This window comes from Dama dama, chromosome 14 (assembly GCF_033118175.1).
Source record: "Dama dama isolate Ldn47 chromosome 14, ASM3311817v1, whole genome shotgun sequence".
NCBI lineage: Eukaryota > Metazoa > Chordata > Mammalia > Artiodactyla > Cervidae > Dama > Dama dama.
In genome coordinates, this window is record NC_083694.1 from 17,263,127 (window position 1) to 17,281,177 (window position 18,051).

General features: G+C 37.7%; 1 protein-coding gene across 1 annotated transcript in view; it reads right to left on the reverse strand.

Moving 5' to 3' along the window:
* USH2A (usherin) overlaps positions 1–18,051 on the reverse strand; it is an 892,942-nt gene that overhangs the window by 259,471 nt on the left and 615,420 nt on the right. Inside the window, exons 44-46 of the mRNA XM_061161192.1 lie at positions 14,481–14,690; positions 12,961–13,163; positions 8,500–8,612 (exon numbers count right to left, since the gene is read on the reverse strand). Of these exons, the coding sequence (XP_061017175.1) occupies positions 8,500–8,612; positions 12,961–13,163; positions 14,481–14,690 (526 nt within the window). The remainder of the gene's footprint in view (positions 1–8,499; positions 8,613–12,960; positions 13,164–14,480; positions 14,691–18,051) is intronic.

The window sequence follows — 18,051 nt, forward strand, 5'->3', positions numbered from 1 at the left end:
TTCAGCTAGTCTGTGTCTTTTGATTGGAGCATTTAATCAATTTACAATTAAAGTAGTTATTGATATATATGTTCCTATTGACATTTTTTCCAATTTTTTATGGTTGACTGTGTAGATCTTTTTTCTTCTCTTGTATTTCTTTTTTTTTTTTTTTAATTAGTTGGAGGCTAATTACTTTACAATATTGTAGTGGTTTTTGTCATACATTGACATGAATCAGCCATGGAGTTACATGTATTCCCCATCCCGATCCCCCCTCCCACTTCCCTCTCTACCCGATCCTTCTGGGTCTTCCCAGTGCACCAGGCCCGAGCACTTGTCTCATGCATCCAACCTGGGCTGATGATCTGTTTCACCCTAGATAATATACATGTTTCGATGCTGTTCTCTCGAAACATCCCACCCTCGCCTTCTCCCACAGAATCCAAAAGTCTGTTCTGTACATCTGTGTCTCTTTTTCTGTTTTGCATATAGGGTTATCATTACCATCTTTCTTCTCTTGTATTCCTTGACTATATAAATCCCTTTAACATTTGTTGTTAAAACTGGTTTGGTGGTACTGAATTCTCTTAACTTTTGCTTGTCTGAAAATTCTCTAACAATTTTGAATGAGATCCTTGCTGGGTACTGTAATCTTGGTTGTAGATTTTTCCCTTTTAGGACTTTAAACATATCCTGCTGTTTTCTTCTTGCCTGCAGAGTTTCTGCTGAAAGATCAGTTGTTCAGCATATGGGGTTTCCATTGCATGTTACTTGTTGCTTTTTCCTTGCTGCTTTCAATATTATTTCTTCGTGTTCAGTCTTTGTTAGTTTGAATAGTATGTGTCTTGGTGTGTTTCTCCTTGGGTTTATCTTGTATGGGACTCTTTGTGTCTCTTGAACTTGATTGACTATTTCCTTTTCCGTGTTGGGGAAAATTTCATCTATAATCTTGTCAAAAATTTTCTCATACACTTTCTTTTCTCTTCTTCTGGGACCCCTATAGTTCAAATGTTGGTGTGTTTGATATTGTTCCAAAGGTCTCTGAGACTATCCTCAGTTCTTTTCATTCTTTTGACTTTACTCTGCTCTTTGGAAGTTATTTCCACCATTTTATCTTCTAGTTCACTGATTCTTTCTTCTGCTTCAGATATTCTGCTATTGACTCCTTCTAGAGTATTTTTTGAAGAAGGCAATGGCACCCCACTCCAGTACTCTTGCCTGGAAAATCCCATGGATGGAGAAGCCTGGTAGGCTGCAGTCCATTGGGTCGCTACGAGTCGGACACGACTGAGCAACTTCACTTTCACTTTTCACTTTCATGCACTGGAGAAGGAAATGGCAACCCACTCCAGTGTTCTTGCTTGGAGAATCCCAGGGACGGGGGAGCCTGGTGGGCTGCCATCTATGGGGTCGCACAGGGTCGGACACAACTGAAGCAACTTAGCAGCAGCAGCAGAGTATTTTTAATTTCAGTAATTGTGTTGTTTGTCTCTGTATGTTTATTCTTTAATTCTTGTAGGTCTTTGTTAATTGATTCTTGAATTTTCTCCATTTTGTTTTCAAGTTTTTTGATCATCTTTACTATCATTATTCTGAATTCTTTTTCAGGTAGTTTGCCTATTTCCTCTTCATTTATTTGGATTTCTGTGTTTCTAGTTTGTTCCTTCATTTGTCTAATATTTCACTGCCTTTCACTGATTTTTTTTTTTTTTTTTAACTTATTGGGTTTGACGTCCCCTTTTCCCAGGCTTCATGGTTGAATTCTTTCTTCCTTTTGGTTTCTGCCCTCCTAAGGTTGGTCAGTGATTTGTGTAAGCTTCATATAGGGTGAGATTTGTACTGAGTTTTTTTTTTTGTTGTTGTTGCTTGCTTGTTTGTTTATTTTTCCTCTGATGAGTAAGGCTGGATGAGGTGGTAATCCTGTCTGCTGATGATTGGGTTTGTATTTTGATTTGTTTGTTGTTGACATGAGCCTTCCTGCACAGGGTGCTACTGGTTGTTGGGTGATGGAGTGTCTTGCATTCAGGTGGTTTCCTTGGTGTGAGTTCTCTCTATTTGATAATTCCTAGGGTTAGTTCTCTGGTAGTCTAGGGTCTTGGAGTCAGTGCTCCCACTCCAAAGACTCAGAGCTTGATCTCTGGTCAGAAATGAAGATTCCACAAGTGGTTTGTTACAGCATTAAGTGAGATTAAAACAAATACCCCAAAATGAGGAACCAAAGATGAACCCCAGCCAAATGGCGGTCACAAAATCAGGCAAATAATAATTAAAATATTGGAATAAGCACATATACATATATGTGACCAAAGTCAAAACAGTCCAACAAAAATAAAGTACCATAGATTGGCCCAGTGAACAAAGGAAATAAAAATTATATCCACCAGTTAAGAACAAAACTAACTAAAGCACAAACTGGAAAACAAAACTAAATAAATATGCTAATTGGGGAATAAAGCAATGAAAACAAAACTAACAAATATATTGAGAGGAAAGGAAAGAAAAAACAGATATGCAAAGTTAAATAGAGGTAGATGAGGAAGATTTATATGCTTTAAAGATTAACTGCAAGGGAAAAGAACAGTACAAAAGGCAAACAAAGGAATAAATGTAGAAAAAATATAATAGGTTTAAAGAAGTTAAAAATTAAAATTATAAAAAGGAGAAAAGAGAAAAGAAGAAAAAAGGAAAAAAAAAAATAAGAAAACTCTGCAGAACTGCAAAAGCCCAATGTAGAGGCAGAGGTTTATAACAACAATAAAAAGTGTGACTGAATATACACATACACATATATAACCATACGCAAAATCAAAACAGTTCAACAAAAATAAAGTACAATAGATTGACCCAGGAAATGAAGGAAACCAAAAATTATATCTAACTGTTAAGAACAAAACTAACTAAAGCACAAACTGGAAAACAAATCTAAAGCAAGGTGCCAATTGGGGAATAAAGCAATGAAAATAAAATTAACAAGTATGTTGTGAGAAAAGGAAAGAAAGAAAAGAAAGAATAGATATGCAAAGTTAAATATATATAGATAAAGAACATTTATATACATTAAAAATTAACTGCAAGGGGGAAAGAACAGTAGGAAAAGTAAACAAAGTAATAAATGTAGAAGAAAAAATAGGTCTAAAAATTAAGAAAAGAAAAAAAAAAAGAAAAAAGGAAAACTCCACAGAACTGCAAAAGAGCAATGTAGAGGCAAAGGTTTATAACAATTAAAAAATGTGACTGAGAAAAAAAGAAACCTCAAAAACTTAATTAGATTTCATAGTGCCAATAAAATCAACAACTACAACAGAGGGGGAGAAAAAAGAAAGAAAAAAATCCAAAAGAATCTACAGAACAAGTCAAAACACAAGAATAATAAATGCTTTTCTGGAGTCACTGCTGTCAGAGTCCTTTCCCTCACTGGGAGTCACCGTCCACCTCACCTCCCTAGGATGCCCTCCAACACTGTGCTGGTCTCTGGACCTGCTGTGGGGGCAGCTCAGACTCTAACCTGGTCCTACTCCTGTGTGTTCTTTTTGTGGGAGCTCTCAATGTCCTTTTATATATTACATAGACACAGAGCCCGCCTTGTTGATCATGTGGATTTAATCTGCAGCTTGCACAGCTGGTGGGAAGGTCTTGGGTCTTCTTCCTTAGCCACACTGCTCCTGGCTCTCAACTGTGGTTTTATTTCCACCTCTGCATGTGGTCGTCACTGGGCTTTGCTCCTGAGGCTGCCCTGGAGGACTTGGGTTTGCCCCATGAGGGCCAGGTGTGGAGGTGGTGCCGCTGCTTGGGTCGCAGGGGTTCCGGCAGCACCAGGTACTCAGGGGAGTTGGCGGCTAGGGCAGCAGGAAATACAGTGCTCTAGAAGGGGATGGCAACCAGCATTGGCCAATACGCTCCAGTGTTCTTGCCTGGAGAACCCCCCTGACCGAGAAGCCTGGCAGGTCACTGTCTACAGGGTCTCAAAGATTTGGACATGACCAAAGTGAGCCTGCGTGCATAGACTTTTTTTTGGCCTGTGGCAGCTCTGCCCTCGTGAGAGTTGAGCGTGAAGGTGGTGCAGCCGCTCGGCTTTCAGGGATCCTGGCAACGCCAAGTGTGCAGGGACACGGACTGCCTCCACAGCAGGAGCTATGGCCCTATCAGAGTCTTTTCTTGAGCCTCTTGTAGCTGGCGACCAGAAGGCCTCTTTGGCCAGTCTTTCTCCATAACTCTGCCTGTTCAGGCACTCAGAGGTCCTTCTCTGTTCGCCATCTCAGGCACATAGAGGCCCCCCTGCCTGGGGCCCTACTCTGTGGATCTGCACGTCAGGCACTTACAGGGGCGCCTGCGTGGGGTCCTACTCTGTAGTTCAGTGCGTCAGGCCTTCAATGGGCCAGCCTCTCTATTGTTCAGCTGCAGATGCTGGCTGTGGGGGGAGAGGGGCTATGGGGATGGCTCCACCCCCTCGAATGACTCAGCAGTATCGCCTTGTTTCCATGGCTGCCTGGCTTTCCTCCACAGGCCTTTCCCACCACAATCTCCTCCCTCACATCCTCTTGAGCCATCTCTGCATTCAACAGCAGCCCCCACCCTGGGATTTCTCCACAATCCCTAAACTCCAGCTCCCAGCCGCTGCACCTTCCAGCAGACTTGCATCCCTGTCCGGGGAATGTGTGGCTGCAGCAAGGACTGTCTGATTCTCATTCCATTTAGGCTGCCACAGATCAGCTGTTTCACTCTCAGCCTTAAAAGTTTCTCCTCTGACTCAGACAATTGCCCGGATATGGGGATCAGACCCCTGCTTCAGTTCTGCCACCCACCGAGGGCAGGACCAGTCCTCCTAACACTCCCTTTTTTCCCCCTAGTTCCTTCGTCCTGCCGAGTTTTGTGTGGGTCTCCATACTCTTTTCCGCTGGTCAGGTACTCCTGTCTGTGCTCAGCTGGTGTTCTGCATGCACTTCTGTGTCTGAAGGTGCATTCCTGATGCATCCATGGGGAGAGATGTACTCCACGTCCACCTACTGCTCTGCTATATTGTTCTCTCCCTGGAAGCTTTTTGAATGCAATTTTTTAACCTGGTACTTTGAAATCTCCAGATGATATCCCCTTATGTGGTTATGATCCAGTCATTTTTCTGGCATCTATAACACCTTGGAATCTACTTACTGGTATCTTGATTTGGGAATATTTTCTTGTCATCTTTATTTTCTTCCCTTTTTTCCCTCTGTTCTATCTTTCTGGAACCCTTATTATCCAAATAGTTGATTTCCTGGACTTTAAGATTTTTCTTAATTTCTTTTTTAGTAACATATTTGATTTTTTTGTACTTTCAGAGACTAAACTTCCTTCCAAAGTCTTAATTCAGTTAATTAAAAGTTAAGACAATTTCCATGAGATATCGCTCCCCAAAGTCCTGCTTTATTTTGATTTTTTCCAAGTAGGATTTTTTTTTTTTTTTAGTGTTGTTTTATATATAGAGGATGTCTTTTTATCCCTCTGAGGATGTTATGTATTTTCTTCCTCATCTTGCATTGTTTCTATGTCTATTGAATTATTTCTCTGTTTTAATTTTGTTTCTTTTAATCTTTGAGATAAAAGAGGTGACAAGAAGATTTATATATGAGTGGGGCTTGTTGATTGATGAAGTTCCCTACTGTGTGACCAGGTGGCAAGTTATCTTTTCTATTAGGGGATCCTGATCTGCTAGTTTATGGAAGTATTTTATTTGGAGTCGCTCAGACTTTTTCAGAGAAGAATGCCCTTCTGTATGGAAACATTTATGACTGGATATTTGTTTGTAAAACCAGAGCTGGGGAAAGCAGCAGAGGCACCATCATTCTAATTGTAGTCTACACTTTATCATGATTTTTACCTTTGCCCCTCATTCCAGATTTCCACTGTGCCTAGTAGCCCTAATTCCTAAATACTTCTGTTCAGTTTCTTGAGAAAAAAACTTCTGATCTCCTGCTGGTGGAATATGCCACAAGGAGAAAGAGAAATCAATGCTGTGATGAATAATATAGAGGTAGGGGACCTTGAATTCTGTAGTAGCTAATTTTGTGTTAAGTTGACTGGGCCACAAGGTCGAGGACATCTGGTTAAAAATGATTTCTAGGTGTGTCTGCAGGGTTGTTTTTGATGAGGTAAGTATTTGAATCTGTGGCTCAGTAAAGCAGATTGCTCTTCACAGTGTAGGTGGGTTCTACCCTCAACCCTCCAATGAGTTGAGGGTCTGAGTAAAAGCAAAAGTTGAAGGAAGGGAGAATTCCTCTTCTCTGATTGACTACTTGATCTAATCAATCTTCCCTCACTCTCACATTTGGACCAAGATTTATACCATTATCTCCTCTAATTCTCAAAACTTTGGACATGGACTGGGACTAGACCCCAAGCTTTCCTGAGTTTTCACATTTGGTTTTGTTTCCCTGGCGAACCGTGACTAATTATAGATCCCAACCACTCTTTTTTTTTTTTTTTAAGACTTTCAGCTAATCCCATGATTTCAGCTTTGAACTTTATCCCTTCCTGCCCTTATTCACAAACCTGAAAGTCTGTTAAGTGCTCGGACACTGAGGTTCTCTGCAGAGCAAATTAGTTTGTTTGTGTCATCATCTCCCTCTGCTAACTACCACTTTGGCAAGTGCATCTCCCAAGGCAAATTTTGCTTTCATAATTGTGTTAAAAATCTACCTTCTCTTGTCATCTGCTTTGTCATTTTTCTTGCTCTTTTAAAAAAATAAATATGCCCTTTTAATTGTTTTTGGCACCAATTTAATATATTTGGGGAGAAGCAATCTTTAAACCCACCTAAAAATATTTTTTCTGTTGTCATCCACAAGAATCTTCTTAAAGATATCTTAGAGACAGTCTCAAATGGATATTTGCTCAATTTCTGAAAAACCTTACACATTTTTAGCTACATATAAATATGTAATCTAAGACATATTCCCTTATGCCATTCACCTAGGCTTGAGTCATGGGGATGTTAACAGACAAGAAATTTGACAACATCCACCTACCTATTTATACTTCTTCCTTGAGTTCTTTAGAATGAACTCAAATGTCACATCTTTCATGATGTCTTCACTGATAATTATGAGTAGAGTTGAGGTTTTTTTTTTTTAATTCACTTCTTGCACATTATAAACTTTTTTTATTACAGTGTTTTTCACTCTGTTCTATAAATGTTTGTTTAAGGCAACGTCTCCCACAGTTGACCGGAACTGTGAAAATTTAGAGCCCTATCTTACACTACTTTGTATTACTTTTGCCTCTTATATTACTATACCCACAAGTATGTTTGCTGAAAAAATAAATAAAGGTCTCTGGTGTCCCTTAAACTTGACCATTTCCCCCCGAAAAGGTAGGCAATCATGTGGATAGATGAGAAAAATCTGTTGAGTGAATTATTGATTAATTAACATATCCCACATGAGCTGTGGGAGGGCATGGCAACCCACTCTAGTATTCTTGCTTGGAGAATCCCATGGAGAGAGGAGCCTGGAGGGCTACAGTTCATAGGATCGCAGAGTAGGACACCAATGAAATGACTTAGCATGCATGCACCCCACATTAGACAGATATCATCATGTGTTTGATAGAAGATATACTCAAGAAGAAAGGACTATTTTTGCCCTGAACATCTAAGAATTCAATTATTTGAGTTTTTCTGATTATTTTAATCACTAGTTCTCCAAATCAGTATAGATTATTTTTGAAATGATTTTAAAAAGACCTATAATTTTCAATATGTCATAAAGGAATCCTTCAGAATTGAAATATTTTATAACATGTTAATTATTTCAGTCAGTGTGCATGTGTGTATATGGGACGTAACTGTGTGTGTGCGTGTGTGTGTGTAGATGAAAGGCAGTTCATTTGGTTAGGGCAAAAATATGATGTGGGAATACTCAGATTTCTTTCTCTACCGTTGACTTGACACAGAGAGGCGAAAATTTCATATTACTTTTGACTTGGAAACCTTGATGTTACATTTTTTTCCTCTTAAATTGCTAATTTTGAATTGAAAGAGGATCACTTTCAAACCATGGTCATTGCTCAGCAACAAAAGAGTACACAAAGATAAAGGGATTCCATGAAGAATCTGATACAACTGTAAAGGTTATCCAATAATTTATCTCCCCTAATTATTTTACAGCTATTTCTAGCTTTAGGAAAATCTGATATACCTAAGTCTAATTTCTTTCAAAGAGGTTAAATTAAGAGGTAGTCATTCTAAGTAAAACTGTATTATTTGCCTCACAAAAGAATTAACTGAAGGACAACTTTTCCATGCACTCCAACATTTTTCACAGATTACTAAGTAAAAGGAAGTGAAGCTGGACAATCAGAAAAATCAAAGCTTAAATGTTATGGGATGTGTCCATTGAGGATCAATACCTAATAATATCAAAAATTTGATTTACACACATAGTAATCTACTAAATGAGATTGTCATGGCAGGAATGATAGCTTTGATTTTTATTTTAACTGCTTATGGTCAGTTCTTTAGATTAACTGATAAAGAATTGGTACCTTGAAGTGATGCCATGAATGGTAGGAGTCGGTATATCACTTGGAGTATCTTCCACAGTGGTCATTTGGGTTCTGTTGCTTTTTACACAGGCATATTTTGTGCAGACTTCAACCTGCAAATGTTAGTTTAGAAAACAATAATTGCAACTACTTTCAAAATATAGACTGCTGATAGACTGAAACCCACCCACTCTCATTTCACAGGTGTTTCTTATAGTTCTCTACGGCATCTTGGGGTTTACTAAGTCTTAATTTTTTTATGTTGAGTCCAATGGAACAAACTCAAAATAGAGTCTGGAAATGAGCCTGGGACAATTGATAGAGTGATTCAAATGGTAATGTTTAGTTTCTAGTTCCAACTATTCAGAAAGAGACAGACATATTCATCTCTTTGGAGCACAACTAACAAAGAAGGGAAGATGCTTAGTTGACAGCTGGCAAGCATAATATGTTATCACTGCATACTGTTCTCTGGATCTATAACCAGGTAGGGTAATGATGATATTTTCTGGAAGCCTTGACACTTGACAACAAATAGCCTCAATGCTAATCTCTAATGGAAGAAAAATGAGGTCTAGGGAAGACTTTCAATATGGCTGAGCTATTTTATATCCATTTGTTCCAGCTGCAATTGTATTTCTACCTTAATCACAGCAGAAACTCATCACTCACCCTTTAATTCTGCCACCTAATCTGAATAAAAACCAAGGAGGGTGGAATAACTAAAGATTAGAAATTGAGTTCATCAAGCATTAGTAACACAAAGAACATATTCAACAAGAGCAGGGGAGAGACAGATGAACATGTAAGAGATTGCTTGTGGACCATCCATAAAGTGACACCCTTCTGCTCTCCATTAAAGGTTAAACCAAAGAGGAACTGCACTTTTACCAATGATAATTTACTTTCTGTATCTAATACATAAATGGAGGATACTACATGCTGATGAATCTTAAACACTAATACTGAACTTTAAAGCAAAGCAGTTCTCTGAATTTCCATGGGCATTTGAGGAAAGACAAATGTGGTATTTGTTGTATATAGTAGTTATGTTGTTTTGTTCATGGGGCACCTAATTGGGAGTTGAGGCATATTTTTATAATGCTGTTGAGTGATTTATTTATGCCATATAGTATTCTGAGCTAACATTAAAGCATGTTCAGTAAATTCCAAATAACTTACAAGGAGATGAATATACTTGCTGTGATAGTATTAATGACAATAAAACTTCACACATATTGGGAAATATATGACTATATGATGCATAGTGAAGTAACTGAAAATCAGCTCAACTGAACTTCTTATGTGCCAAATATTATGATGGGTACTTGAACAAATAATTTAGTGAATCCTCACAACTCTGTTTTCACAAGTTCGCAAATAGAAGGGTCAGAGAGCTCAAGGAATATGATCAAGCTGATAAGATATGAAATTAAATATTTGATTCAGGCTTTACCGTACCCTAATCATTTTATTATCTAAATAATAAGCACATCTTTAAGTTATAAACTACTTAGGTTTATTCAAATGATTCTCTAGAAAGCTTTTACTCTGATTTTAGAGAAATGTGTCAATACTTTTTCACTTTGTTACTAAAGTAATATTCCAAGTTTCCATCTTTGGGGCATATTTCTGGTGTTACAGCTATGTTGTATAACATGGAGATGAAACACAAATATAAAGGTTTACATATTAATACTAAAGAGAAAAATTTTAGGAAAAAAATGAATGAGCAGTCCCTTTAGAAAGGTCTATGCAAAATGATTCATTAAAAAACAGATGTTGTGGTGCATCTACATGTCCACTTTAAAATCAATGGCTATTTTATAGAGGGGGTTAGTAAAGAGAATCTTAGTTTTAAAGTATTAGGCCTATCAGTTAAGTGCACATTTTAAATGGAGACCAATTATCTTTGACATCATAAATAAAAATTTTGAAATTTGATAAAAATCAAATTTCCAGTAATGCAATAACTATTTCAAGTACAGTATTTATGGACTTGGAGGAGGGTCACAAAAATATACTTACAGTTATTAAGAATATCTTAGCCACCAATCACAAAATTTAAGTATTAGATTCTAATTTGGTCTTTTGTCTCCTCATCTGTTTCCTTGTATCAGATCAAAATACACTCTCTTCAGGCTATTAGTGGGCTTCCCTGATAGCTCAGTTGATAAAGAATCTGTCTGCAATGCAGGAGACCCCGGTTTGATTCCTGGTATTCTAGCCTAGAGAGTTCCATGGACTGTATAATCCATGGGGTCGCAAAAAGTAGGACACAACTGAGCAACTTTCACTTCTCTTCACTTCAGGCCATTAGCAACTCAAACAAACAGATCTGAGTGAAGCCTGTCAGAGTGGAACATGCCTGGAATGCTTACACATCCACCCCTGCTTCATGGTTAGAAGGCTGGCGTTGGATATGCATGCACAGAATCCAGTGATCTCACCACAACCACCCCCAACCCTCCTACCCTGGATGTATTCTGAGTCCTGATAAAGCAAATGAATATGCTGCCTTTCGAGGACTCAGCTGGCTTTCTCCACCAGGGCCCCAAAGAGGAAAATACAGTAAATCTTTCATAACTTTCTACATTAACTTGTCCATTAAGCTGCATTTCTAGGTATTTCGAATGTGATTTTTATTTTACAATGTGATCAATGATCTACATCCACATACAGATTCCCTCTAAGAGTCATGAAGAGAAATAGCAGTTCACTGATCCATGCTAAGATAAACTCAGGTGGGTAGATGGAAATCATGGAATGTACTAAAAAATAAGCAATGTACCTTTCTTCTTTTACTAAATATCTTTTTTTTTTTTTTTTACTACTAAATATCTTTATATGTCATTTTCTTAGGATGCCAAGCCTAGTAGTGGGAGAGGTTAATGCATTGGTTGTAACTAGATGATTACAAATGTTTCACTTTCAAATGTAGTGGGAACAAGGGATAGGGGAATGTTCACTTAATGAACAGAGCCAGTGAAAAGTTTCCTGTGGTCAAATAAAAATTTCATGCTTAATATCTTCTGAAAATTATTTACAAAGTTGTTATAAATTTTGGGCTTTCCCAAAAGCTCAGTTGGTACAGAATCCGCCTGCAATGCAGGAGACCCCATTTCAACCCCTGGGTTGGGAAGATCCCCTGGAGAAAGGATAGGCTACCTACTTCAGTACTCTGGCCTGGAGAATTCCACAGAATGTAAAGTCCATGGGGTCACAAAGAGTCAGACTAGCATGCATACATGCATGCTAAGTCGCTTCAGGGGTGTCCCACTCTTTGCGACCCTATGGACTGTAGCCCATCACACTCCTCTGTCCAGAAGATTCTCTAGGCAAGAGATACTGGAGTGGGTTGCCATGACATTCTCCAGGGAATCTTCCCAGCCCAGGGATTGAACCTGTGTTTCTTAGGTCTCCTCCATTGGCGGCCAAGTTCTTTACCATTAGTACCACCTGGGAAGTCCCAGAAGTGCACAGTTTATTCAAAAATTTACTAAATGGCAACCCTTCTCTATAAACTTTGAGCTTCTGAAACATTGTTTTTATCATTAATTTTTGCATTTAGCCTTGCTATCTTTTATATTCTCCTGCTCTAACAAGATTCCCAATTTCTTGAGGATAAGTTTCTTGTTTTCTATGCCTTAGTGTCCTTTATATTTTTTCTACTTTTATGATCAGTAGACCTCAAAGAGACCCAGGAGTTCACTCTCAAACGGTCAATGCGCTCTCCGAAACTGCATGTTAACTTTCGTCATATAAATATATACATACTTTTCTAGGAGAGTGTACACTGACTTCATTAGATCCTCAAAGAGGACCAAATGCAAAAAATTTAAATATAATTGTTTTCATACAGGTGAGGGTCATTGAACATATATTGAAGGGTGAACAGACGCTTTTCTTTCATGCTTGAATAAAATTTTTTAATATTTTTATCTGCCACATATTCATTTATTTTTGTTGTTGTTGCATCCAGAATTACAGAATTCTAGAGGTTAATAGAATGTTTTAAATCATCTAGTCCTTTGTACTTACAAAAGAGACAATTGACACCAACAGAGGTTATAAAACTTCCCTAAAGCTATTAAATTTAGTAAATGGTGAAATTGGAGAAGAAAGAATGTCTCTCTAATCATAGGCTAACTGTGATTCTGATGTCAGTAAAAGAACCAGGACAAAGGCAAGCTGCTTGGCAAGACTGATTGCAAACACTTGAGCTGCTTCATTTTGCCAGTGAAAATACCATCACCATCCTCACCATCACATTCCATATTACTATTATCTCCTCTCCAGTGACTCCTGTGTTTGCCCACAGCAATCAATTTCCCTCTTTTCTCTCTTCTTCCCCACCAAACAAACTGTAACCAAGGTGGAAGGCATCCACTAAGAGACATAACCCAGCAAGTTTTATTTAACACACCCATAAGCTTAACCATTGGAAAACAACGTTCTAACCTGGATGTCATAGACAGTGAAGGGAGACAGCTCTCTCAGAATGAAAGACCCGGGCACATTTATTCCAGTCTTGTAGAGCTGATTATTTACATAGACGGAATACTCAGTGACAACACCATTTGGGTTTGAAGGAGCTGTCCAGATGACACGGACAGCTGTACTGTTGATGATGACAACCTCTGGAGGAAGCATGCCCTGAGGCTCTAGAATTAAAGGAAGAAACTGAATAAACTCCAGCTGTCTCTGAAAAAGCACTTGTTAAACTAAACGCAGATTAGTATTTAGGTCGAGCAAAGGGTTTGTTGCTTATCTGCTTTCCTCTGATGAAGTTATCACAGTCTGTAGTCCTCTGGAAATTGGCTTATTATACTCTCAGTTAGAAACCATAAGAATTGGTGGTAAAATGCTTTATACCACCAGCATAGTGCTAATCTTCAATACTATGTGACCAGTGGGATATGATGATAAATTATTCACCCATCTGCACCACTAACACATATCTATTATTTGTCTCTTTTCCCATCCCTTCACTCCATACCTCCCAGGGAAAAAGAAAAGAAAATTTGCTCCTTAAGCAAAAAATAAAACTCAAATACATCGCGGCTGGTGGAACGTGAAAAATCATTTGATGTTACTAGCTTGTAACTCAAGCAATACGAAGCAATAATGCAATATTGTCATTATGTAAATGATTTTGAATGTTGATTACCATAGGTAATGATGAAATCTAACATTAGGAAAAAAAATCTTGCTTGGCGTTAAATTACACAATTACTCAAGCTTGTCAGAAATAACTATGCGAAGACCTATTTTTATCATAAGAGCCCATCCTAACTAGTTGAAAAATTGTCCTTGTGATCCATTCTATTTTATAAACAAAAGGTGTTGACCTTTGGCACCACGAAGGGAAATGGGTTCCACACTTAAAGTGCTCTGCTAATGACCTGGAACGCTTGCTTGGGAGGTAATGATATTATAATGTTTATAATGAGACTTTATAAAGCCAAAAAGATTAGAAAGACCATTCCAAACACATTTCAGATTCACAAGTTGCTTCCCTGGCTTCCTCCCCCTTGCTAACTGGCTTAGAAATGAGTCACAGGCAATTTTTCTCAGAGGCTGAACTTCCACCTACCATTTCTGGTGACTCAGGGAAGGCCCTCCCTGTGCTGGGCTGTCTTTGTGAAAAGCATCCTGCTTCTGAAAGCAATTCTTAAAAAAATGTTTCTAAATGTCACCATGTATTGATGTGAATTCAGCTCCCAACTAAGCACAGGCTGAAAAGAACAGGAACAAACTGGGCTAATACCCAGTGATTGGAGCCTTGCAGCTGTCTCTGTGGGACCACTTATTGATCTGCCACTTGACGACAGCCAGCACTTAAGCATTTTAGCTCCAACCCCCTTCCCTCCAACACCGGAAATTTTATAATGGAAGGATGACTGATCTCAACCTCAGCGAGAATCAATCAATTGCATTCGCATCTCTGAAGCCGAGTTTCCCTTGAAATCTGGACTCACCCCCATCGCAAGTGGTTGCATACAGCACTTCACTGTTTATGCTGGCGACTCCGTTGAAAACAGAGATGAAAATCCGATACTCTGTGTTTGGATTTAAGTGGCCAATGACGTGAGAGTTTACATCTGGGAGGATTTTTCGAGATTCATTGGAGGTAGCAGAACTCCAAAAAAGTGTATAATACTCAACATCACCTTGTAGGTCTTGAAAAGCTGTTAACAATAAACACAGCGCACTGTAAGTGTAGCCGATATAAAAGGGCCCAGGAGGGAAAGACAGAGAATACACTCTATCATTAGCTATTCCTAGAATGAGAAAAGGGGAAAGCTTGCAGAACTTTCCTTAGAAAAGTGCTGGGTTTTATTTTTATTATTTTTTTAACAAAGTTGATTCTATCTGTATCTCATAATTAATTGCATAGACTCTTAACTTCACAGGAAAATAAACTTATAAATTTCCTTTAAATATTTTAATTATGCTACTTATAAGTATTCAACCAATCTTCAAAACTCTGATTAATACTTGAAAAAGGAAATTAAGAGTAAAGTAAAAATATGCAGTACAGGGCAAAAAAACAAAAACAAAGACAAAACAAAAAGCTCTGTTCATAAGTAATGGTTCTAAAGAAGAAATCTATGCTAATATAGATGAGGGTATGTCCTGACACAGATGCTAAAACTTGAGAATTTTTAGAATTGCTAACAAAATCTGCTGATAAACACCTGGAAGATTGCTTAGACAGCTACCCTATTATGTGCACTTTTGATGTACCAGAGTAATGTAGTATGTTCTCCTTAAGGATCCTAGCTGAATTTTGATCAAGGTTCTCATCCTTTTCTCCTAGTTCATGTATCTCTGTGATGTAGACAAGCTCTTTCAAAGTCCAGTCTATTGTTTTCTTTTTCCCTTTCCGCACAATTTCTCCATTCTTGCACTAAGTTCTGCTTTTTGTGATCTTCCTACCATGATGCTTTGAAAAGAAGACATAGAACACCCCATACCCATATTTTCTTAGCTAGGAAGCAATTACTGCCCTGCTTACATTAACATTGCTTTTGAAGATCTGCAGCAGGATCTATCACCTTAATTTGTATCAGGATTACAAAGGTGGAGTTTTGTATGTGAAAGCTCCTGAATTGTATGTAAAAGCTTGTGTTAAAATTGTTCCACAAAATTAGGCAAGGATGTGGGTGGCGGGGGGAGGGGAAAGGTGGCATTTCTCTGCATGGTTATTGAAGTACAGTGTCTCAAGTATATGAGATCCTGGGTATGGCCATGGAAAGGAATATGGTTTGGGGAGTTGTATGACTTTCTTTTAAGAATCATTGTTCGTTAAAATCTTGGGGGTCTTACACAAAAACTGAATGTTGATTTGATTTTTTGTTTTGTTTTATTTCCTGAATGCACTACTGCATTGAACTAACATCCAGCAATAGTTAGAAAGGTCTGGTATATTAGTATAGTTGAAAGAATTTATAGTAAGCGATCTTTAGTAATTACTTTGGAAAACTGTGGGAATTGAAATGTTTCTTTTCTCTGCTGTTACAAATGTCAGCATCTTTAATAATGAGGCCATTATTACCCATTTTCAGGAATCGGCTCTTCATGTCTCTCAATATTTTTACAAATGATAACATTCATCAAGTGTAGCAAAGCAACTGGGTTCTGTGAGAGTAAAAGTTCCTTCTATCATTAGAATTATTTTCTGCTGCCCTACAGTACTATTCCTCATTAATTTATGGCAGCAAAGATATAAAGGAACTTGTGGTAGATTTGAAGTTCATCTTGTATTTTAGTTTGCTACATGAGCAGGCTGTTTAGAAATCCAAGTCCTAAAGATATAATATTAAGGAAGTACTTTCAAAGTCTACTTAAAAATATAAATGGGTCTTTAATCACAGTTATTAAATGTGCCTGAAATCTCTTCTGTCAAGTTCCAATGAATGAACTTGTGTATATACATTGAAAATATTGGGACTAGCACAGTAGGTTCAAGATGAGTGAGGATCATATATCAATATGTGGATGAAATGCCATTAAATGCTCATTCTTAGTCATGTGCCATATGTCAACTCCTCGAAATAGAACAAAATCTGTTGTCCCAAAGAAGAAAGGAAAAGATGGGATTCAGTTCCACTAGTTATATCTTACTGCATGAGACAGAGGCTCCTCTAACCAGAAGCAGGTAGCATCTCCAGGCAATAATGCCAGATTTCTGCACCACCCTGCTTCTCACCAACATCTGCTTCAGCTTGCCACTCTCTCCCTTCATTGACATTACAGTGCAGAGGCCAAAACACAGAAAACTAGTTGAAACACATTAAACAGATTAAATCATCTTCATATTCCTAGTTTTTTTTATGAAAAGTTCTGGGAGCAGCACATGCACAGAAGTGTCCTTTGACATTGTTCAAACAAGGTTTTCAAATGTCAGTGGGCTCTTTCTAAGACAGCAAACGATCTTAGAGACAGAAGATACATCTTCAGTTCTACAGGCCAGCGCAAAATTCAAGATTGCTGACCTTGAGTCGACTCTGAGAGTGGAACACTGTTCAAATTGAAATAACTGGAATGAGAAGTTTCCCAGAAAATCCCACCCTCCCTGTGGATTGATAAAAACTGGACCGGAATATATTTCTCCTTTTTAAAAGAGAAAAACATGAGTTACAAGGCTTCTTTATATAATAGCATAAGTGAAACATTTTCTAGAATCTTAAAAGGAGAATTTGGTTTTCATATGCTACTTCTATGTGAATCAGTGGAATTGTTATAAAACATTTGCATGATGTTCTTAAAAATAACAAAAGGGACATGCCTTTGTGAAAAAGATGCTTTAGGAAACATGTAGCTCTAATTATGAAAAGACAGATGTGAAAACAGAGATATTAAATGACCTTCTTAAAGAAGAAAGGAAAGCAATAAAACCTAAAAAGCTTGTCGGAATTAAAATCTGCACTGGAAGCAGAAAAAATACTGAGTTAAAAATGAACAATATGAAAAAGTAAAAAGGAAAATGAGTAAGAAGAAGGCAATGAAAGTCAAAATTTATAGATATTGAAAATAGAGAAAAATCTAATTGACTTGAAAAATAAATGGGATAAATAATCATGGATCTAAAATATCCCATAAAACATGACTCAAAATGAAGTTTTATATCCAGAAATTGAATAGATTAATATACAGTATTAGCAAAAATAATGGCAACATATCCAAAGACATACAGAAACTTATGACATTTTGAAAATCAACTAAACTGAAAAGACAATCTGCAAAGGAGAAAAAGAATCAGGCAACTTTCAAACTTATCTTCTGAAACATTAAATGTGGAAGACAATGGAAAAATTTCAAGAAGTTCTGAGGTAAAATATTTTGATCCAAGAATTTCATACACATCTAAGTCATTATATTTATGTGCAAATATGACAGAAACTTTTCTTATGTAGGTAAAAGAGAATGTGCAAAGATAGCAGAAACATGTTCTTATTTAAGCAAAAATCAGGTGGCATAATGGTTAAGAATTTGACTGCCAATGCAAGAGACTCAGGAGACTTGGGTTCAGTTCCTGGGTTGGGA